This window comes from Myotis lucifugus, unplaced genomic scaffold, assembly GCF_000147115.1.
Source record: "Myotis lucifugus unplaced genomic scaffold, Myoluc2.0 scaffold_10, whole genome shotgun sequence".
NCBI lineage: Eukaryota > Metazoa > Chordata > Mammalia > Chiroptera > Vespertilionidae > Myotis > Myotis lucifugus.
In genome coordinates, this window is record NW_005871058.1 from 386,699 (window position 1) to 409,851 (window position 23,153).

Consider the following 23,153-nt stretch of genomic DNA (forward strand, 5'->3'; position numbering starts at 1 on the left):
GTGGTTGCTTCCAGTAGGGGTCTTCAAAGTCACAAGCATTTCTCACGCCCAGCCCGAGCTTATTTAGAGAATAGTGCCCCTGCATTCTGCCCTTAACCATAGACTAAAGTGCGTGTCCCGGGCCGCGATCCTCGCTGGAAGACCCCAATCCAGGAGAACCGGGGTCTTTTTGGAGGATGATGGGTGGTATTCGCTTCCGTGGAATCTCTTTTGTCGTATGAGATATAAGAGGTTTGCACTCTTTCTGAGGCTGGCTGGCAAAAAGCGAGCCGTTTTAGTGTCATCCAGGGCGCAAGGTTCTCAGTGAAAGCTACAGGGGCATGTCCTCATGTCATGCCATAACCCAGGTTTGACGGAGACGGTGGTGAAGTTTTCAGGAGGGTCTCACGCACGAGCAGTCCGCTCCTGCCTGCACCACGGCTCCTTCAAATAAACATTTCCAACTTTCCCTTCTTTCCTCGAAACCCACGGCTCTCAGGAAGGGAGGGAGGGAGGGAGGGAGGGAGGGAGGGAGGGAAACATCAATGATGAGAGAGAATCATTGATAGGCTGCCTCTTGCAGGCCGCCTACTAGGATCAAGCCCACAAAACCAGGTATGTGCCCTGATTGAACCAAGACCTTCTGGTTCATAGGTCCATGCTCAACCACTGAGCAACACTGGCCAGGCTACCTCTCTTTTTTTAAAAAAAAAAAAACTAGGATATTTAAGCAAACCCCAGCATTTTATTAGTGGTGATTTTGGCTTAGTTACAGTGATTTAGGGATGCCCAAGGGCCAGTAATGCTAAACATCCTTCACTACAGTTCCTTACAACTAGGAGCTGTCTGGCCCAACAAAGTGCCAGTGCCATTAACTCCAATGCCATTAACACCCCCGTGAAGAAACAGTGGACTAGATTAAAGGGAAGATTCACTTCTGAAACTTTACAGTTGTAGAACTACTAAGTGAACTATACTCTACTAATCCTATAGCAGATACCATATTCTAAAAGAAGACATAGTTGAGAGTAAATAACAGCACCAACAAATTGTTATTTCAATGACAGAAATCCAAATTCAATGATTAGACCGGATCCAATCTCAGTCAGCCTTCCTTTGTTGCCGTCAGATCCCCCGATTCCCAAACTTCTCAAACCCCCTTTTCTACCAGAGCTCCTTCATCCTCTGATAAGGGGATAGCCAACCACCATCCATCCCCAATCTCTATAGTGTGATTTTGATCAGGCAGAAGGATTTTAAAAGTTCCACCCACCAGTTTGGGATTTAGCATCAGGGCACTCTAGCTGCTCCTATGTCCTGACCTTGCATTCCAGTCTGGGAACTGAGTTTCTGGTCTTGTAAAACCCAAATTCCTACTTTACACACTAGTAGTGGTCACTGGATCCTTGTTGGACTATTGGTCATAACATTCCTGAACCCCAGTTCTCCAGGGCTGCCCTGTCTTCTGATAATGCCTAAATCTACCACCTTCAATGGATAAAAATTTCTAAATTGTATAATAAGGAACTAATAAATGCACTGCATTCCCAAATATTACTTGGATACTCCACATCCCCACACTCACCCATCTGCCGGCAGGGCCCCAGCATTTCTCCTAGGCCTCCCAATTCCACTGGCCTGGTCTACCAGTTGTAACCCAAGAAGGACGAATGGCCTGCCCAAGGCCACACACTAACCCAGTGGCAAACGCAGACAGTGTATGTGAAAAGACAGGTGTGTGGTAGGAGAATCTACCCCAAACTGCAAGCCCCCAACTGCAAACCAATGAGCTTGCTTTCTTTGTATTGACAATGGGATTCTAAAGCTTTCCAAATATTTAATATTTTAAAGATACACTTAATTCTTAAGCATAGGAGAATTCAAATAGGGAAATCTTATAAAATACAAAGCCTATAAATCTTCCAGAAAGGACCAATTCATCCGATTTACATAACGGAGCTCAAGTAATTTTTGTTAAGGCCTTAGATGCTTTCTGTACATTCTCCATTTGGAGCTTCAGGGAAATGGCAGATCACAGGCTGCGTCCCGTAGGTGTCACTCCCCTGTCACTGGGCAGACTCGGGTGTCCCTGTTCTCCCTCACCAAACTATTTTCAGTGTCAGAGAAGACTCTTCCCAGAAAACTGAGCACTGTTCTTTGTTCAAGGACACACAATTAGATCTGTTTCTATAAGAAAAATGCAAAATAAGCCTTCTCGCTTTATCTGTTAGGAACATGAATCAGCAGTCTCTAGGGGATTCTCATCTGAAAATTACATCTCTAAGTTTCCTTTTTCCGCTAAGATCTAATGACAAACATTTGTCTAAATCCACTGATTCTTTACCACAATCATTTTAAACACAAAAAGGAGGGGAGTAATTACTGCTCCCTCAGTGGATCCTGATAGGCCACTCCTACAAAGCCCGCCTCTGGTTCTCACAGCTAGGCCACTGCCTGCTTCACCTTAATGAGAAAAGCTGAAGATAACAATAAGCAAACCACCAGGCTTCAACTTGGGAAGAGTGAAGGGATTTAACTACAAAGACGGAGACTGCTTTTGTGGCTGACAAATACAAGAGGTGTAAGGTACAAAAATAGAAAACTATATATTTCTACTTTAAAATATGGAAAGGGGGAGGAAACACAAAAGTGCTAAAACTTAAATTGGTTGGATAAATAATTTTTGTAAGGATAGACAAATAAAAAAACCTTGAATTAAGTTTTAAAACTCCCATGAAATTCAGGGAGCTTTTGCTGCATAGATGTGGCCTATGCTTGTAGTGGCTTTTATTACCCCCGTTGCAGTGCATTTATTAGTTCCTTATTATATAATTTAGAAATAAATTCAACATAAAAAAATAGCCAATGCTTATTATCCTAATATATAGAAAGCCAGGGGCCGTCACAACCGAAACAACCGGACAGATGACCAAACAGCAGGTTGCGTGGGGCAACCAGGCAGTTGGGGGCAACCAGGCCGACGGGGGAGGGGGGGCCAGTTAGGGGCGACCAGGCCAACAGAGGGGGACAGTAAAGGGCGACCAGGTCAGCAGGGGAGCAGTTAGGGGCAATCAGGCCGGCAGGGAGAGGCGGTTAGGGGTGATTAGGCTGGCGGGGGGGGGGGGGGGGGGGGGCAGTTAAAGGCGATCAGGCAGGTAAGCAGTTAGGAGCCAGTGGTCCCAGATTGTGAGAGAGATGTCCTGGATTGGAGAGGGTGCAGGCTGGGCTGAGGGGACCCCCCCCGCCCCCGCGCACGAATTTCGTGCACCGGGCCTCTAGTTATTACATAACAGTGACAGAGACATTCTTTTGCTGGAAAGACTTACCAAATTTACCAAGTTATATTTCACCACCCACCTGATTACTGAATCTATTAAAATAATATTCAGTTGGCCCTTTTAATAAAATTTACATTCAGCAGAGGCCTATACTTATCTCTTATGTTTCTAAGATTCCAAAAACCCAGAAAGCAGCCTTCTAAGGTCTGAGGAAGAGATATGACCCCAGGAAAACTTTTAAAATAACTGATTTTCTAAGATTCCAGACTTGGAAAAAAAGTTAATTTAATTTTATTAACTTTATTTATTTATTATTTTTTTTTTGGTGGAGATGCTGGGGATCAAAAAAGTTAATTTTAAATGAGAAAGAAAAGCATCAATAAAGGAAGCCTGACTAGTTTGAGTGGAAGCAAAGTTTTTCAAAGCATGTATATAGGCCTTTTTAAAGAAATAATCAACTATTAATTAAAACTCCAAAAAAAGCCACAAAATAATTTACCCCAGCTTTGGGTGAAAGATGTCCCTCAAATGTCCCATAACCCATAGATCTCAAAGCTAAAATCAGATAGGGGCTAGAGTTTCATTCTCCAAGGACTTAGTGACCTAGGTCATTAATTAGCCATGAAGCTGTGCCAGACCTCATGTTATTCTCCTACCAGATAAAGTCAACAAATTCCTCTTCAACTTTTCTAGGGTACTCTAAATACTTTTTTTAAAAAATATGCCTTTATTGACTTTTAGAGACGAAGTGAGAGGCACAAAGAAATAGAAACATCGATGAGAGAGAAACATCATCAACTGGCTGCCTTCTGCACGGCCACCTACTGGGGATCAAGCCTGCAACCTGGGCATGTGCCCTGACCAGGAATCAAACCAGTGACCTGTTAGTTCAGCGGTTCTCAACCTGTGGGTCGCGACCCCTTTGGGGGTCGAACGACCCTTTCACAGGGGTCGCCTAAGACCATTGGAAAACACATATATAATTACATATTGTTTTTGTGATTCATCACTATGTTTTAATTATGTTCAATTTGTAACAATGAAAATACATCCTGCATATCAGATATTTACATTACGATTCATAACAGTAGCAAAATTACAGTTATGAGGTAGCAACGAAAATAATTTTATGGTTGGGGGTCACCACAACATGAGGAACTGTATTAAAGGGTTGCGGTATTAGGAAGGTTGAGAACCACTGTGTTAGTTCATGGGTCAATGCTCAACCAGTGAGCAATACTGACCAGGCTCCAAATACTTTTAATCTGACAAAGACTAACGATCCTCCACCCCCAAAATATCAGCTCATGAAACAGACTTCTTTGAACTGAGAAAAATGTAACAGCTTCAAAGGAAAGTAAATGTAATTTGTACTCCTCTATGAAATTCTCTATGATTTCTTTGAAAGAATTCTGGTTTTCTAGTAAAGAAAGAAACTCTAAGTGCAATATCTGTTCTTACCATAACAGCTATGTCACCACCTGACACAGGATAACTGTAGCGATTTTATCCACTAAAAATGTAAATAATAAAAACAACTTCCAGGTTATTGCTAGTCTCATAAAAATGGATGATGTACTGCAAGATCACAGCTCAAACCCCCCAAAGCACAAAGGGAACACAGCTTTCCCCCCCATACCTTTCTCCTCAACATTCCATCCATAGTTCCGAGAGTCTCGCACGGCTTGTCCTAACAAAGCTGCTTGGTGCATCAGCTTCTTCGGTATGCATCCCACATTCACACATGTTCCTCCGAGACCTGCAACAACATTGAGAAATCAGTTCACAACCTGCTTTACAATCCTTCAAAGAAAAAGATCCACAATTATTACTAGTCTATGAACCACAGTTTATTTGCTTAATGTAGCCAATACTGTTTAGACAAGTTTATCCCTAAGTCTTGTGATATTTCTAAGTTCAGATAGCCTTATATACCAAACACAGACATCAGAAAACACAAAAATGAGCAAATGTCCACATACTGCAAAGATTCAAAATTAATTGCCTGCTGATAAAGATGCCAGAAATTGAAATTTTACTTTGTGCACAACCCATACTTGCCATTGAATCTATGAGCAGAACTACCTGATAAAGGGGTTGTGAAACTGAGTATAATTGAACTGTAGTGGGCCTGGAACTACATATAAAATATGGTGTATATGAGCATTTTATAAACTGTATTTTTATTACTATTTTATTATTAAGGAATCCATCTCTATGACTATCATGAAGCCCAGGCTGGGTTAACAGTGACATATTCTGGAAGTAACTATACCCCACTCTCGACTTCCTAGTTCTAACCACTATCTTCTCTTTCTACCTCCAATGAAAACCCAGACTCCTAAGGCCTCAATACTTGCCCTCCTATTCCTAAAAGATGCCCAAACCAACTATGTGAGAGGCTTTTTCAAAGGAGAAGACGACTTAGTCCTCCCAGAAGACAAATCCTCTACTTTACTTTATGAGGCAGATAGCAACTCCAAACCACAGTCAGGTTAGGACCTGCGCAGGCCTCAATATATGAGCATGTTTTAAAGAAGAGATGGTGTGGTCTTTAGCTTTTGCTGATTCTCACAAAAGAATTCATAAAAATAAAAAAAAAGATTAGCATGTTTGAGCTTAAAACATGGTGATAGCTGTCTCCATGAGAGTAAAATGTAGGCAGGTGGGGAGATGAACAAAATGGTATAATTTAGCTTTAAATCATCATAAAAGTTGTGGATAAAGTTTTGTATGATCTCAACTTCCAGGAACCTAAATTTTCAACATTTAACTGGATTCCATTTTAACATAGCATAAGTAAAAGAGGTACATGTTTTGGGGTTTGTTTTGTTTAATTGATTTGAGAGGAAGGGAGAGAGAAAAACATCAATGTGAGAGAAAAATATGGATTAGTTGCCTCCCACACACTCTGACCAGGGACTGAACCCACAATCTGAGTATGTGCCCTGACCAGGAATTGAACACTCCACCTTATGGTGTACAGGATGGATGATGCTCCAACAAACAGCCACACCAGCCAGGGCTGGTTATTTGTTTAATTTTTAATTTTATAATTGGATTTTAGGAGCCATTTAAACCAATACCAAGGAAAAACCTGCTCCTGCAAATATTCACTTCTAAAATATTTTAAAAACTTACCCCATTTAGTTCCAAGAGGAGTTGGAGTGACAAAATCCAGGACCATCACCTTCTTGTTATATTTGGCTGCCTCCTAGAAAATAAAATTATTAAAATGAGTTAAAAAAGTGATTTTATCCATTAAAAATGTAAATAATAAAAACAACTTCCAGGTTATTGCTAGTCTCATAAAAATGGATGATGTACTGCAAGATCACAGCTCAAACCCCCCAAAGCACAAAGGGAACACAGCTCCCCCCCCTATACCTTAACATGTCCATTTCCAGACAGACTGGAAATGGGATGTTAAAAAATCCATGCTATTTTTATTAGGCTACAATGCCTAAAGCAACACCAGTTATTAATACCTGGGAATCTCATATACCAAAATTAGTGCTAGTTCAAGAAAAAAATTAAGCAATATTTAGATAATCCTTTAAGTGGCTTTAAGAACACACAAATTAGTTATAAAATTGTCCATCAGCTGGAAATCTTAGCATCCTCTTACATAATTCCACTCAAACAGTAACAAATTAAGAGATAACCTGAAAAACATATGACCATTTCAAAGCAAGTGCTAAGTAGCCAGTAAAACAGGCTTACTGATAATCTATAACCCTTGATCCAGCCTATATCTTATAATCTTTTTTAAAGTACTTTTAAGTTTTGTTTCTAGGCAGAATATTGGAGAAGTTTTTCCTTTAAAATTGTCAGATTTACTAATGTGAGGAGCCAATGAAAAAGTTGATATCTATAAGATTTCCCAATCTATTTTAGGGGAGTGATGACAGTCAAAAGTTCATTTTAAAGAGCATCCTTTACCTTTCTCAGAGAATAAGCTTTGTGTATTGGCAACTAGACCTCCAAGGGTTATTTGAAAATACTGAGTCTATGTGTCCTCCAAAACCACCATCACACCAGTAAAATACATATACACAGTACTAGGCCTTAGTCATTTATAGCAAAGCACTACTTAATACCAGGTATTGGCCTATTCCGATATTGGGCAGCTTCCTTTGAATCTACCTTTACTGATTCACCACAAGGAGTATAAGCACCTCATCTTTTAAAAGAACCTCTTCAGCAAGAATGACAGTTCCAAGGGTCCCTTCACACATGGCAAATGAATCTCAACTCAGGGCTAGGAGCCTCACTCCGACCTCTCTTATTTGAAATCCTCTACCGGCCACTCCCAGGCAAGTGTTAGTGGTTTTTCTCTTAGCTCACAGTATATACACAAGAGGCAAATCATTTTTACTGAGTTTAAGAAATCTAACCACTCTCCATCTTTCTATTGTGGAGGAGGAGTTGTGAATAGGAACATCAAAGTGAAAAATAATAAATATTTATTAAGAATAAGATATATATTTAATTTCAAACCATTTCCACACAACACCCTTATTACCTTTGAAAAATTAACCAAACTTAAAATGAATAAAAATGCATCCTAACAATACTAAGTCCAGTACTTTTATGTAAAGAACATATCGTTCAGCCCGGTCAGCATGGCTCAGTGGTTGAGCATCGACCTATGAACCAGGAGGTCACAATTCAATTCCTGGTCAGCGCACATGCCAGTGTTGTGGGCTTGATCATCAGTGGGGTGTGTGTGTGTGTGTGTCTGTGTGTGTGCAGGAGACAGCCGATCAATGATTCTCTGTCATCATTGCTGTCTCTATTTCTCTCTCTCTCCCCCTCTCCCTTCCTCACTCTGAAATCAATACAAGTATCTTTTAAAAAAAATAAAGAACATTTAGTTCAAGCTGGAAAAATGACTTATAAAGTGGTCCCCTTAACATGTCCTACCCAAGTTAATGTGCAAAATGTCACAAAAGTGGCCCAAATTCCACAGAGAATCTGGAGAACTGTTGTAACCCACATAACACATAAAAAGACTTGCCTTAGCAGCTGCCAGTCCTCCTGAGCCCCCTCCGATGATGATGAGATCATAGTCGTAGGTCCCGGGAAGATCCTCAGAGCCATTCATTTTTAGTAGCTTTTGAAGACTGCCCTCTTGATAAGCCTAAAGAACAAAAACAATGAAAGGGAAAATAATTTAACTTATAAGCAGCAATGCCTGAAGAGCTGTGTGAAAAACCTTTCTTTAAAGAAAAGCAAAAGGAGTTTTTCAAAGAAAAAATGTTGTTTCATTTATATTACAGCACACAAATGAAACATTCAATCTTCTCACATCACAGATAGCTACTCGAAGTGTCACATAAGTAAGGTGCTGATGGCCCAACAAAATCAATTTAAGCCTAAATTAAATTTGAGCCGTCCTTTTATCCTAAATTTTTTTTTTTTAATATTGAAGAAGCAACTCAGGATTGTTCTTTTTTTAAAAATATATTTTTATTGATTTCAGAGAGGGCAAGAAAGAGACAGAAACATCAACGATGAGAATCATTAATTGGCTGCCTCCTGCACGCCCCCCCACTGGGGACCGAACCCACAACTTGGGCATGTGCCCTTGACCAGAATCGAACCTGGGACCCTTCAGTCCACAGGCCGGTGCTCTATCCACTAAGCCTGTGGTCGGCAAACTGCGGCTCGCGAACCACATGCGGTTCTTTGGCCCCTTGAGTGTGGCTCTTCCTAAGCCTTAGGAGTACCCTAATTAAGTTAATAACAATGTACCTACCTATATAGTTTAAGTTTAAAAAATTTGGCTCTCAAAAGAAATTTCAATCGTTGTACTGTTGATATTTGGCTCTGTTGACTAATGAGTTTGCCGACCACTGCACTAAGCCAAACCAGCTAGGGCATATCCCAGAATTTTTAAACTAGATTTTAAATTAGGTTTTTAAACACTTGTACTGTATGTTTTTAATAGAATCATCAATACAATTTGTCAATCATCTTTATTTTCAAGTCAAAGGTACAATAATGTGTGGGCTAGGGTCTCAGATGAAGATAGTGGCCTGGTGACTAGCCATTGAAACAGATTAGCCAAATACTTAAGACTTTTCTATATTGTTTAGGTAAGGCATAAAATCTAGAAATTCAGAAATAAATCATCAATTGACATAAATAGAAGTCCCTAATTCTGCAGGGCATTTTGAATGAAAAAGGAGGGGTGGGGGTAAAGAAATAAAAATACACAACTCTATAAAGCTCATTTATTTAATCTACCTATACATGAAGCCTCCTGTATTGTATTTGGTATTTGGATTCCATATACTTGGCACATAACAGTCTTTATAATATAACTGTTGGACTTTTAATTTTTTTATATATATACTTTACTGATTTTTTTACAGAGAGGAAGGGAGAGGGATAGAGAGTTAGAAACATCCATGAGAGAGAAACATCCATCAGCTGCCTCCTGCACACCCCCTACTGGGGATGTGCCCGCAACCAAGGTACATGCCCTTGACCGGAATCGAACCTGGGACTCTTCAGTCCACAGGCCCACGCTCTAGCCCAGCCGTGGGCAAACTACGGCCCGCGGGCCGGATCCGGCCCGTTTGAAATGAATAAAACTAAAAAAAACTAAAAAAAAAAAAAAAAAGACCGTACCCTTTTATGTAATGATGTTTACTTTGAATTTATATTAGTTCACACAAACACTCCAGCCATGCTTTTGTTCCGGCCCTCCGGTCCAGTTTAAGAACCCATTGTGGCCCTCGAGTCAAAAAGTTTGCCCACCCCTGCCTAGCCACTGAGCCAAACTGGTCAGGTCTGGACTTTTAATTTAAAAAATTTCATTCCCCTGGTTTTTATACACATTACTTACCATTTCACATTAGCTTTAAATACAGTTTTGGTGATATACTTAATATTGCCGTTCATTAAAATAAAAATCTGTGCTAATATGGGATAATAACTGGAAAAGTTAATAAGCATAATAAAAAATGTTTTTTAAAAATCAAGTTTTAACCTTAATACAAAAAAAGCCCCCAAACTTACCAGCCTAGACTTTACATTTTTCTCCTGCCTACCTCAGATGTTGAGGGTGAAAGGCTGAGCTTGGGGTCAGTAGAACAGGATGCTTGGGATGTGGAAGGGGGTGCAATAGAGGAAGGTGGTGGTGATGGCGGAGGAAGAGGAGGAGGAGGGGGAGGCGCAGCACTGTGGCTGCCCCTTGGCAGCATAGCAGGTACACATGATGGCCCAGGGATGCAAGGCAGAACACCTGGAAACCAGCAACAGTGGGGACAAGTCTGCATCACCCTGACGGTCTGTACAAAAGGTCTAACATGAGAGGCTGGTAAACACAGCCAGTATTCATCAACTGGCATTATGGCAGAGGCTCCTCCTTCAACACAAGGCACTGTGGGGGGAAAAACAATTTGGTAACAATAGCCATTCAGATCAAAGGACCAATATAATCTTCAGATAACAAGCATTACTCTCTAGTTCAGTGGTTCTCAACCTTCCTAATGCCGCGACCCTTTAATACAGTTCCTCTTGTTGTGGTGACCCCCAATTTCATTGTTACAAATTGAACATAATTAAAGCATAGTGATTAATCACAAAAACAATATGTAATTATATATGTGTTTTCCGATGGTCTTAGGCGACCCCTGTGAAAGGGTCGTTCGAGCCCCAAAAGGGTCTCGACCCATAGGTTGAGAACCGCTGCTCTAGTTGATATCACAGAGCATAGAGCTAGAAAAAAAATTTTTTTTTAAAGAACATAAAGCTGACTTGCTGGCCTGAAAGAATTAATAAATGCACTTAGATGTTCTTCTGGAAAATAACCATTTTGAATCTCAGCCCCATTTTATCTGCATCTACTTGACACAAATGATGCCAGAACACAATCACTGGCTGCCTAAAAGAAAACCACCCATTCTTGCAACCACCTCCCCCAACATAGCTACTAGAGCAAGAGAAAAAAAAAAAAAGGCAGCATTGTCATGCCACATACTCCCTCCAACAATGTTTATAATCTGTTCTGTGCTGAAATTCTGTATCAGACCTGGGTTCTTATGGTCCAAGGTTAAAGTCAAATTATATCGACCAGTGCACAGACTTTACAAAGCAAGCTCTGAGAGAGCCTGACATTTTTAACTGTGTAAAATCAGAAAGACAGGCACCTGAAGCATTCAGCTGACTCCAGAACTAAACATGATGTCTTCAAATTTTAATCTAAATTAAAAGTGACACTACTGTAATTCAGCTCCAGATAAGTGGTTTCCCATCTGAAATATAAATAAGAGAGACAGTAGAAGACAGCTCCGCCAGGCAATGTAAGAAAGGAGCATACAGATGGGGTAAGCAGACTAGAGAAAAATGTTCCTTCCTTTCACCTTCAATTACAACTACTAGAAATAGTGGCTGCTAATTATAGTAGCTGATACAGAAGAGTTCTCAAAGTTTTTAGTCTCAGAATCCCTTTACAATTTAAAATTTTTAGGACCCCAAAGAGCTTTGATTAATGGGGTTTATTTATAATATTTATCATATTAAAACTAAGAAAAGATTTAAAATATTGTAAGTCATTAAATATCTTAATATTTAATTAAACATAATTTATTTAAAACATTTTTAATTGGCAAGAAGAGTGGCATTGTTTTATATCTTGGTAATTCTCTTTAATGTCTCTCTTAATAAAAGGCAGCCCATATCTTTTCTGCGTTCACTCTGTTGTAACATCACTTGTCATGCATGTAGCCTCTGGAAAACTCTATGGTAGACTTGCAAGAAAATTAGAGTGAAAGGGACAAACAGCATCTTAGTATTACTAAGATATTTTTTACCTCAAGGACTTCCTGAAAGAGCCTCAGGGGCCCCTATAGGAATTCAGACCTCACTGAGAACCATGCTATCCTATATAATAAAAGCCTAATATGCAAATTGTCCCCTTGAGAGTTCAACTGGGAGTTCGACAGCTCACTATGACGTGCGCTGACCACCAGGGGGCAGCACAAACATGGCAGGCATCGGTGATGCAGCACTGGCAGCGGGCAGCAGTGGAGGCACTGCCAGCCCCAATGGGCCCTGATGAGAGTGGGACTGTGGCAGGATGGTGGAGCAGATGAGCGGGCAGCGCCAGGCCAAGGTGCATGCGAACGGAGGCCCAATCACCCCGCTGATTGCCCCCAGACGGGACGGGGGCCGCTGCCCGGCTCCCAGGTGCTGAGGGAGCCGGGTGGGGGACGCGGCCCCAATCAATCGCCCCGCAGGTGGGATGGTGGAGCAGGTGAGGGGGTGGTGCCAGCCAGGCCAAGGCAGTGTGCCAGGCGTGGCCACGGAGCTGAGGGGCTGGGGGCGTGAGCTGGGGCTACGAGCCTAGGGGCGTGAGCTGGGGCCCGATCCCTGCAGGCCACCCCAAGGGGCCCCACCCATGCAGGAATTCGTGCACCAGGCCTCTAGTAGGACATAAGTGTAAATACACAACACCCCACCTGCAGGTGTTTGCCGGGCTTACATATTAGCTATTCTTTCCTCTCTTCCATCTGCCTCTCAGTAATGTCTTTCCCCCACCCCAGTAAAACACTGCTCCAGATTCCCCTTAAAAAGGCCAAAAGCAATTCAAATGTGCAAAAACAATGCCAAAAACAATTCAAGTGTGCAAAAATAATACCGAAAGCAACTCAAGTGTGCAAAAATAATACTGAAAGCAACTCAAGTGTGCAGAAACAATATTTTAGCCCAGAGAAACCAATTTTGGACTTCCAAACTCCAGAACTATAAAACATAATTGGTTTTAAACCACTAAATGGTAATCTGTTATAGAAGCAATTGGAAACTAATACACCCAGTAAAATATAAATTCCATGAGAGTTGGGTCATATTCTGTCCACCACTTTTTCCCTTGTGCCTAGAGCAGTGCCTGGCCACAGTGGGCACTCAAGTAGTTGTTACGTAAATCAACAAAGCACCAATTCCAATTGCTTGGTAACTGATTTCCTAAAACAAATGAAGTCATATCTAAACTTAAAGTGAATAAACCATGACAGAGATGGTCACCATCGAAGGAGGTGGCAGCATGGATTTTCTAACCCTGATCTAGAGAACGAGGCACCAATATGAGTGCTCACGATGAGCAAGCGATATGGTGTTACAGGAGGTGGGGTGGGGTAGGTGTATGTGTGTGTGTGCACGCGTGCACACTGTACGTACATGTATTACCATTTAATTCTCACAATAGTCTTCCAAGCAGATGTCTTTCCCATTTCAGAAATGACAATATAAAAGCACTTAGAGATTAAGAGCCTTGCCCATGAACTAAGAATGGAACTCAAGTCTGTATGATTACAAATCTCTTCCTTTTCACACTATACCATACCCAATCGTTCATATTTTAAAGTACCTGTCGCATACATTTTCTAATTTTATCCTTACTGTAAACTTGAGATAGGTATTATTTTCACTTAGTAAAAAAAAAAATAAATAAATACAAAAAGACCCTAAGGTTTACAGGTTCAATAATTTGCCCAAAGGCTCTACTAGAATATTAGAGGGTCAGGACCTAATTGGTCCTTTGAACAGAAAGTGGTTGTTATATAAGAAAGTTCTAGTAAAAAAAAATTTTTTGCCATAATATTCTCCTATGTTCAGTTGATTTTATTGAAATCTGAAATTTGAGCCACTCTAACTATATTAGTGGGAAACCCACAAGATTTGCAATTTGGTGGATACCTAAGTCTCTATAATTAAATTACCTATTGGTCAATTCACCTTTTTCTTCAAGGTAAGCAAGCAGTCATTTTAATTTCAAAGTGATAAGGCAACCCAGGTATCATGACAACCAGTAAAAACAAAACAAGTGGTTAATTTTATTTATATTTTAACAGCTATAACTGTAGAAAGACCCCAAACCTTCACATTCTCTATTATTGCTTTTAGTCATCACTAAGTCTCAAATACTCCTGGTAAATACACTAGGCATTTAACAGAGCAATCTGGTGGCAAGTAAAGAACTGAGGCAAGATTTTTTTCTTTTTTTTGCTATCATTTTAAGAGTATCTTTTCCTCAAACAGCAAGTCTCTGGAAATCAAGGAACTCAATTGGTAGAAAGAAACAGGCTAAAGTGAAGATCAGTGAGACCAAAAGATGCTTTCCTGACTGCTAAATAAAAGGGTGATAGACAACCAGGAAGGGTCAGCATTCCTTCAAAATTTTGTGTGAGAACTTATCTGTCTACATTATGAACTGTGGGGGAGGTCAAGGGTCATGACATGCAGAACCTTCACTCAAACTGACTGGGAAATCTAAGGGTTAATTTGTTAGGAAAATAATTGGCCAAGTTTCATAAGAAATTTCTATTTTTGCTTAAAAAAACCCTTTAATATTACACAAAAACCTCTCCTCTCAATCTTGATGTCATTCATTTAGTCTTTGGATTTCCCCTCTCCATACCACACTAGACTTAATAGGAAAATTCATCATTATTGCTATGCAAAATATGTATCCATCTGCCAAATAATGTTTAATGGCAAAATCCACCAGTACCAAAGATTAAATTCCTATAGGGATCAAGAAAAGAAGCTTATAGGCATGCTCACTGCACCTTTAAAACTGCTTTCTTACAAACCCAAATTTTCGGAAATAACCTCCAAATAAGGCATTAGTTTATGTTTTAGAAAGAAAAAGGAGCATTTATGGCTTTATGAATAAATTAATCAATTATTTCAGTTGAAACAGGGGCAGTTCTAGGCATTGAAAGCCCTATTAAGAAATGCACAATTGAATTGAGAACAGATATTCAAGGCTGTTGTTACATAATGAAACATCACTGAAGGACACACGGTGTACTAGCAGAAATTACAAAGAAAAACTAGGAGTCAAAGAAGAAATTAACCAAGCAGATAAAGACTAGAACTAGATGTTAAAAGATTTTGTTTGAAATAATCTAACAAAAGTATCTTCTACCTCTGAGAATACTAACAGAAAAGGTAATTCATTTTTGCCCAATTTAACATTCAACTGGAATAAAGATCTTATGGTTTTCTAATGCCATAAACCTCTCACAATTCCCTATATTTGCCTCCATGTCCAGTATACCGTTCCTATCTGTGACCAATTCCTACTCACGTTTCAGCACTTAGTCGACACCTCATCTACTACAGTAGATACTATATTTCTTTTGAACTAATCACAGGAGAATTATTTAGAATGTGGATACCCACTAATTAATCTTACTGAGTCTTCCTAGCAATGAAGCAAACCACCTGTGTGTGTGTGTGTGTGTGTGTGTGTGTGTGTTAACATTGCACATTCACTGCCCTATAGATAGTCTTTCTTTAATTTAGCATTTTTTTTACCCACTCTTTCCCCAACCTGATTAGGAATCCCATATGGGATTCTCTTTATTCCCTGTAACAGAGGAATACAGTATCACAGAGGATAACTGATACTTTTTTTTGCAAATTATAACATACCTTTTAATTTATGAAATTTGGAACTGAATTTTATTAATAAAGTCTTAAAGGACATTCAAAAAAATTTCCATGAACATGCCAGTGATTGTTTTTAAATAACAGATCATGACAACTTTATAAACTACCAGGAAAAATACACTGCACAGTAAGACAATTTCTGATGTTCTTGAAAATATTTTCTCACTTTACAAGAGATACAATATGGGCTTCTATTTAGGTTTTACACTCTATTTTGAGATGATACTTTAGAAAAGCCACGAAATGCACCCTATACTAAGAACAAAAATGTTTAGTAAGAGCTTTTAATCATAGCCTCTGAAATTTCAAAAGTCGCCACAATATTTTTCCAGTCCTGTAAACTCAAAGATATAACTCCTTGTTTCCTGCCATGGGAACTGGGATCATTTTCCTCACCCACTTGGTTAACATTAATGGGCTCTAATATTGGCAACCTGTCTTGATCAAGCCTTATTCTTGCAAAACCATCCCTTATAATGAAAGAAACATAGAATATATTCTCCACAGTACGAGAAAAAGAATTTGGATCAATCACAAACTCAAAATAGGATACGGGAGTGTCAGGATACTTTCGAAAATACGTTTGCAACAACCCTAAGATTCTTTCTACTTCTTTTTCTGTCCCTTCTTGATTGCTACTCAGGTCCAGCCTCCTCAGCTTTGTAGGCATATCCACGTTTTCCTCCACCCTGGGAGCTTTTTTATAGTGTCCAGGTCGCCGCTTCGGTGCAGAAGACTCTGACTTGAATGAACCAAAAAGAAAGTGGAATGTTTCAGCTTGCGATATCCAGGATGTTGCTTCCTTATGTACTGTCTCCCAGAAGGAAAGAACTATGTTATCATCACAACCATTCAACGCATCATGTTCATCATCTTCCATCCAGTTCAGACCCACAAAAATAAACAGAAAATCACAAAATGCTACTTGATTAAAAAAGCTCATATCAGAGTTCAGCTGCTTTGCTTTTTCTTTACCCAAATCAGAAGCCAAAACAAGAAACTGGGCATCGAGAGCTGCTTCCCTTGTTCGGCTCACTCCATCAAACAGGACATTGGCTTCCTCCAGAGCCTCAGTTAATGAGTCGCTCGCCGTGTTCACGATGTCTTCCCGGTTCTGCTGGACGTTATAGATGAGCTGCCGGTACTGCCTGCGGATATTCCGGCATTTCTCCTCGTCAGCCACAAGCAATAGGAGATTTGGATCTATGTGGGCTGCCGCACAGCTGAGGTCGTCAGAGCAGTCCTCGGAGCAGCTGTCAGAGAAGCCGTCAGCCCCCATCGCCACTTCCAGCTTCAGGGGGTCCACCTCCTCGGCCTGCTTCAGAGAGAACGCACTGCCGGGGATGGCACTGCTGGGGATGGCACGCACCACTGGCTCCTCTCCTTTCTCTTCGTCTCCCCGCAGGGAATCTTTTTCATCAGACATGTCGGTGACAGTGGAGCTCAGGTAGCGCTCTGCTCGGGGCCTTCGCGATGTTTCTCACCGACAACGGCCGGCGGCGTCAGGCAGAGCTGAGAAGACGTCCGCCCATGCGCAGGGCTGGCGTCGCAGGAGGCCCCGCCCAAGCTCCCCCGCCTCCCGACAGCCCGCCCCGCGGAGCCCAGGCGCAGGGCCCTGCAGAAAGCCCACCTCGCGGAAGGCGGCGCATGCACGGGACCGCGCCGGCGCACAGAACACGACGCAACAATGGGTCCCAACCCCACACTGAACACCCGTGTAGGCGATAGGTATTGTTTTACCATTTACTGACAGTGTCATTTAGCTTTCTGAGAAACACCTGGATGTTTGACAAAACTGTGGGGAAACTCAAGGTCCTGCGCTTTAGATTGCTGCCACATATTGCAGTTTGGTCGACCTTGGTTTTTCATTGTTACTATGATTATTCTTTCATTTTTTGAGAACTAAATCTGTCTAGATTATAAACTGCCCATGCCCGTAAGGCCAAGGAGCAAGACTGCAAAACCCTATTACAAGTAGGCCTAACTCCAAGGGCTCATTTGCAAGATGGCTGTTTGTAACTCAATTCTTTATTATACAAATGTAAATTGAGTCAATTACTGTGGTGGGCCCTCTTAAGCCCTCCAAAGCCCAACCCCCTCCAACCTACCTCGGGATGGGGAGGGGGCGGAGGGGGAGGGAGTGGTCACTTGTGTTCGAATTTCAGCGCCAGAGCAAGCTCGAAGATGGGGAGAGGGGTATTACTCAAGTGATCTTCGGTTCTCCACAAACCAAGGGTGGGAGAATAAAGTGGGTACAGTCTCTGCAAGAGCTATTTATTGAAAGCTTGCCAAAGGCTAAAGGCCACAGACTGAATGGATAGTAAATCTGAATCCTAAAAGGTGAGCAAAGCCATGAAGATTTTAAACACAATCTGTTATAAGGATATGCAAGTGAATGCTGTAAATCGGGTGACTAATCTAAATTGGAAAATTCACACACTAGTTCACTGGAAATTCTAGTACAGTTGGAGAAAGGGCTCAGCTCAGCAGTCACATGAGCAGCAAATTATACATAACACTGGAAAGAAATAATTTTGTTTTTGAAGATAACATGCACTCTGCCCACAAGATAAAAAGCTTTTAATCACTGCAACAGGTGCTCCTTTTAAAGGAGAGAGAAGACATCACACTTCATCTATCAGCTCTGGTTTCAAGACTCCAGGAAGGAAATTAACCCTACCTTCCGTCCTTTGCACCTAGGCTGGTTCATTTGTCTTATTTTTTTTTCTTTTCTTCATTGAAAAGTTAACTTTATTGTTTGGGAAGTAGGAGCTTTTAACACGATTGGGGAGTGGAAGATTGTATAACTATTTGTTCAGAACCGAAATTGGGATACATGTTGTAATGGTTCATTTTTCTTTGACATTAGCAGAAAGTTTCTTGCAAATCCATGAACAGCAAAACTAAGTTATTCCAAAATATTTATATTACTACCATTCACCATTATTTCTTTAAGTAAGGGTAACTGAGGAAGAAGCATGCATTTTTCAGACACCATGTTATTACGATTAGTTGTGTGTGTGTGTGCGTGCGCGTGTGTGTATGTGTGTGTGTGTGTATGTATATTGTTCTGCCCTATTAGACTGTTAGCTTCTCTAAAGCAAGAATGTGTTAAGTCTTCCAAGCAAAGCTGTTTTCACATGGATGCATTTGAGTATGTAGATTTTAATGTATAAATGAATATAGATGAAAAACTTTCTTCCACAACCTATTACAAGTTACTTAGCAGCAAGAGATTTAATTTCAAATAGGAAATGAAAGTTGATGCTTTTCAGAAAGTCAGGCTTATCCCGTCTCTGAAATAAAGAAAGATCAAGAGAAAAAGGTGGGACCCACGATCAACAGAGGGCCATATTTTGCCCCCAAGTCAGCCAATTGCAAACTAATATTTAAACCTGTTTTAAATCTTAGATGAAAACACATAGCTAATTCCAAGTCCCAAACCCAAAAATGTTTGCTCTTACAGCTAACCATACCCTTGGGAGCTTCTGATATTCACTTGCAAGTCAATAAAAGTAACTTATAAAGAAGTGCTAAAGATAAGCCAACCTTCCCACTCTAAGGTGCCTATTTTCTCTGAACTCAGAGAAAATAGCTGACACCAATTTCTTCATACAGAGCCTTTCATCTAAGAATTTCAAAATACTTTAGAAAAGTAAATTATTTCTCCTAACCTACTTATAAAGTATTACTAATACATTTTACAGGGATTTCTCAGGAGATAACAGCCCACACAATTTGCTTGAAGCAACAGAACACAAAAAGACAAGCATCATATTATTAAGGTGTGATTTCCAGTACTGAATTCACTCTATGCTAGGTCCCTGTCCCTAAGAAACCTTAGTAATACATAACTTAAATCAGCCTCAGAAAGAAGACATACTTGCATTATATTCTGCCTTCTTAAATCTGCCTTTGGAGCACAAGGTTCAGATGTAGCCTCAAAGTAAAAATTTCATGTCTAATGTCTTTCCCTAATAATTTATAGAATGGGAATTTCTACACTTGTGAATCCTTAAATCACTAAACCGTGACTTTCTAAACTAAGGTCAAATTACTGGTAATCCTATATAATAAAAGCCTAATATGCAAATTGTCCCCTCAGGCAGTTCAACCAGGAGTTTGACCACTCGCTATGATACACGCCGACCACCAAGGGGCGGTGCAGAACATGGCAGGCATCAGCGATGCAGTGCTGGCAGCGGGCGGCAGTGGAGGTGCTGCCAGCCCCAATGGGTCCCGATGAGAGGACTGAGGCAGGATGGTGGAGCAGGTGAGCAGGTGACACCAGGCCAAGGCAGGTGTGAGCGGAGGCCCGATTGCCTTGCCAGTCACCCCACAGATGGCGACCAGCAGTGGCGTTGGGGGGCAGGGCCACCGCCTGACTCCCAGACCCTGAAGGAGCCAGGTGGGGGCCTGGCCCTGATTGATCACCCAGCAGACAGGATGGTGGAGCGAGGGGGCGGCGCCATGAGGCTGGGGGTGTGAGCTGGGGCGGGAACTCCACAGGCCACCCCAAGGGACCCCACCTGTGCAAGAATTTGTACACTGGGCCTATAGTAATTATATAAATGACAGCAATACACAATTGCAGTTATACTGGTAAACTTCTTTATGACTTGTAAAATAAAGCAAAAATGCATTAGTATTAGTTTAGGCAACCAATGACACAACTTGGCCTCCAAAATAATTTAGCTCCTTTTCTCCCCTTTTTCTTCTGTCAGGAGTGGCTCTAAGGGCTCAATATGGCCCTCCATTTTCTTTCTTCCTTTCTTCAGTTTTCCTTCCTGCATTCTTTTTCAGTCCCTTTGCTAATAATTCAGGTTCATTCTTTCCAAGCATTCTTGAGCTCTGTCCCACAACCCCAGCACTCAACACAAACATGATGGGATGTATGTCACAGATCACAGGTCTTTCTGGCCAAATAAATAAAGAACTCACACAGTGCACACTACCTTTTCCAGTGGGATTTTACTTCAGGATTAATCTATAACAAATAGATGTTTAAGAGTTGGAGTCCTGCACTCCAACAGATAAGACTTATTCTGCCTCTAGCTACCTCCCTAATAATTTTGTTTCTTCTCTCATAGCAGCTTTTCTCTCCTCATCCTGCCAGGTAAAAGTCCTATTTGATTTGTCAGAGTAGCAGGATGCTAGGATACTAGGTATAGTTTCTTTTTCTTTTTAACTTCCTTTAAGGTTATGTTTCTGGGTGTATATTTTTGCTTTGTTTGGTTCTTTAGACTAAAGGTAAACTGTGCTATGATCAAGGCAGATATGTGTTTTTCAAATGGGTTTCTGAAAAGACAATGAACGGTGGAAGAAGGCAAACCTGGGTTCCAATCTTGACCTATTAGCTATTACTGTTATCTTAGGCAGGTTGCTTAACCTCAGGCTCCAGTTTCCTCATTTGTAAGATGGGAATACTACTTCTTACATCATGAAGTTATTATATGTATTAAGTGAGAATTATGTGATAGATTTGACAGTATTTTCAACTGTTGAGTACTTAATCAATCTTAAATTATCCCAAAGGTAACAAATGTTTAATAAACATTAGACATCAAATAGAAAAAAAAAATCAAACCAGTAGCTTCACTCCTTGATGTTGATTTAGGAAAAGAAAAATGTTTTTAAAGGTTAAATCCGTAAGGAGGAATACAAAAATATATCCCATTATAACAAATACCAGTGAAAAGAAATTTGATATATAATAAAATTTTAAAACGTAAGGCTTTAACTAATGTAGTGTGTATAGTACTTTGAAAGGTAATCCTATCTACTAAATATTCTGAAGCAGGTCCACAGAGTCTGAGACGATATGCAAAATTATTTATGTATATTTTTCCCATGAATGGCTCCTTGGATTTCAGCAAATTCCTTTAAAAACACAGTATCTGAAAGAGGTGTTGAATAACTATTCTATATTCAAATAATACTGCTTTATTGTTAATGAAATAAAAGATAAAATGACAGTTGAGTCCCACAAAATAATCTGGAGCCATTCCCTGAAATATTTCACAGTATGTAAAACCTTCACCTTAGTCTGTGGTAGAAGTCATACACTTAACTGACACTTAGGAAAACCCAGTGGCAACAGACTTGCCAAGCCTCAAGAACTAATGTAAACAAGGGTGTGACAGAGGAGAATAGAGCCTTTCAGGTTATAAGAGCAATTATCAGCTCTCCTGGGACGCCTCAGTAGTCAGCAATGACCAGGAGCATAGTTTTCCATAGACGAGGGTAGCAAAGCACTGGCTATGTGGCTTTCCGAGGAAGCGACCTAGAAGGAACTCTGCCCTGGAGGCCTGGGTTCAAATCAAAACTAGTGCTTTGTTAGTTTCCACTTATTTTCTTCAGAGTTTGAGTTTCCTCCTCTGCTGTAGAGAGGGGTTGTGACTCTATGTAAAAAGTCATACACAAACATTCGTTGACAAATGTATTTTAAAGTACACACTCTGCCCTACAAACTTGTGTTAGAGATAACAGAATACCTAGCTAAATGACGAAAACACAGGTGCTCAATAAGTAGCAAAATAGACATAATGTGAATTTCTTCTCAACTGACCTGGACACACCTGCAGACTGCTGAACAGTGTTGACTGGTGGACAACACTGCTATCATACAGCTCTTTAAAATTCTGAACTGCTTTATATGCTTCCTAGACCAGTGATGGCGAACCTTTGGAGCTCGGCGTGTCAGCCTTTTGAAAAACCCTAACTTAACTCTGGTGCCGTGTCACATATAGAAATTTTTTGATCTTTGCAACCATAGTAAAACAAAGATTTATATTTTTGATATTTATTTTATATATTTAAATGCCATTTAACAAAGAAAAATCAACCAAAAATGAGTTCGCGTGTCACCTCTGACACGGGTGTCATAGGTTCGCCATCACTGTCCTAGACTCTCTCCTGAACATCTTAGGGCTTGGTCTCTGACAAAGATAGCCCACCTTCACAGAAATCAGACACCTTGTACCTAAACACCTCACTTAAGTGAGCCCTAACATCATTCATTCAACAAATATTAACTGAATGCACATTAGGTATTAAAACACAGAGAAAATATAAAAATAAATCATTTTCATCTTAAAGGAAGCTACCATTTAGTAGGCACAGAGGAATGCAGTTCCACTCAGCAAGCATCTAATGAATGAATTCCAATTTGCCAGAGCTATGCTAGGAATACTAAGATTTGCATGGGCTCAGCCTTGAATCATGAGCACACCACCACACCAGGGAAATCAGGCATGTATCCCAATAGCAATAACACACAGCCAAGTGCCAGAAGTGTGAGTACACCAAAGTGAACTGTATAGATAGGCTTGGGTTCCATTCCTGGCTCTGCCACTTAACTAGCTGTGTAATCTGGACATGCTCCTTAAATTCTCAGGGCCTCCATTTTCTCATCTGTAAAACTGG

At 40.6% G+C, this 23,153-nt stretch overlaps 2 protein-coding genes across 5 annotated transcripts in view; both read right to left on the reverse strand.

Annotated features, from left to right (window-relative positions):
- Nucleotides 1-23,153, reverse strand: part of TXNRD1 (thioredoxin reductase 1) — a 56,769-nt gene that overhangs the window by 27,800 nt on the left and 5,816 nt on the right. For 2 of the 4 annotated variants that reach the window (XM_014451510.2, XM_014451511.2), the window contains exons 2-4: nt 8,278-8,400; nt 6,399-6,471; nt 4,897-5,016 (exon numbers count right to left, since the gene is read on the reverse strand). In XM_014451510.2, the coding sequence (XP_014306996.1) occupies nt 4,897-5,016; nt 6,399-6,471; nt 8,278-8,364 (280 nt within the window). In that variant the 5' untranslated portion in view covers nt 8,365-8,400. The other 2 variants (XM_023749838.1, XM_023749839.1) reach the window with 2 other exon arrangements.
- Nucleotides 15,687-17,781, reverse strand: EID3 (EP300 interacting inhibitor of differentiation 3). The gene has a single exon (XM_023749841.1). The coding sequence runs from the start codon at nt 17,152-17,154 to the stop codon at nt 16,000-16,002; it is 1,155 nt and encodes a 384-aa protein (XP_023605609.1). The 5' UTR covers nt 17,155-17,781; the 3' UTR covers nt 15,687-15,999.

What these genes read in the sequence shown, in the direction of transcription:
- EID3 (XM_023749841.1), bottom strand. Translation starts at nt 17,154, where the DNA reads ATGTCTGATGAAAAAGATTCCCTGCGGGGAGACGAAGAGAAAGGAGAG.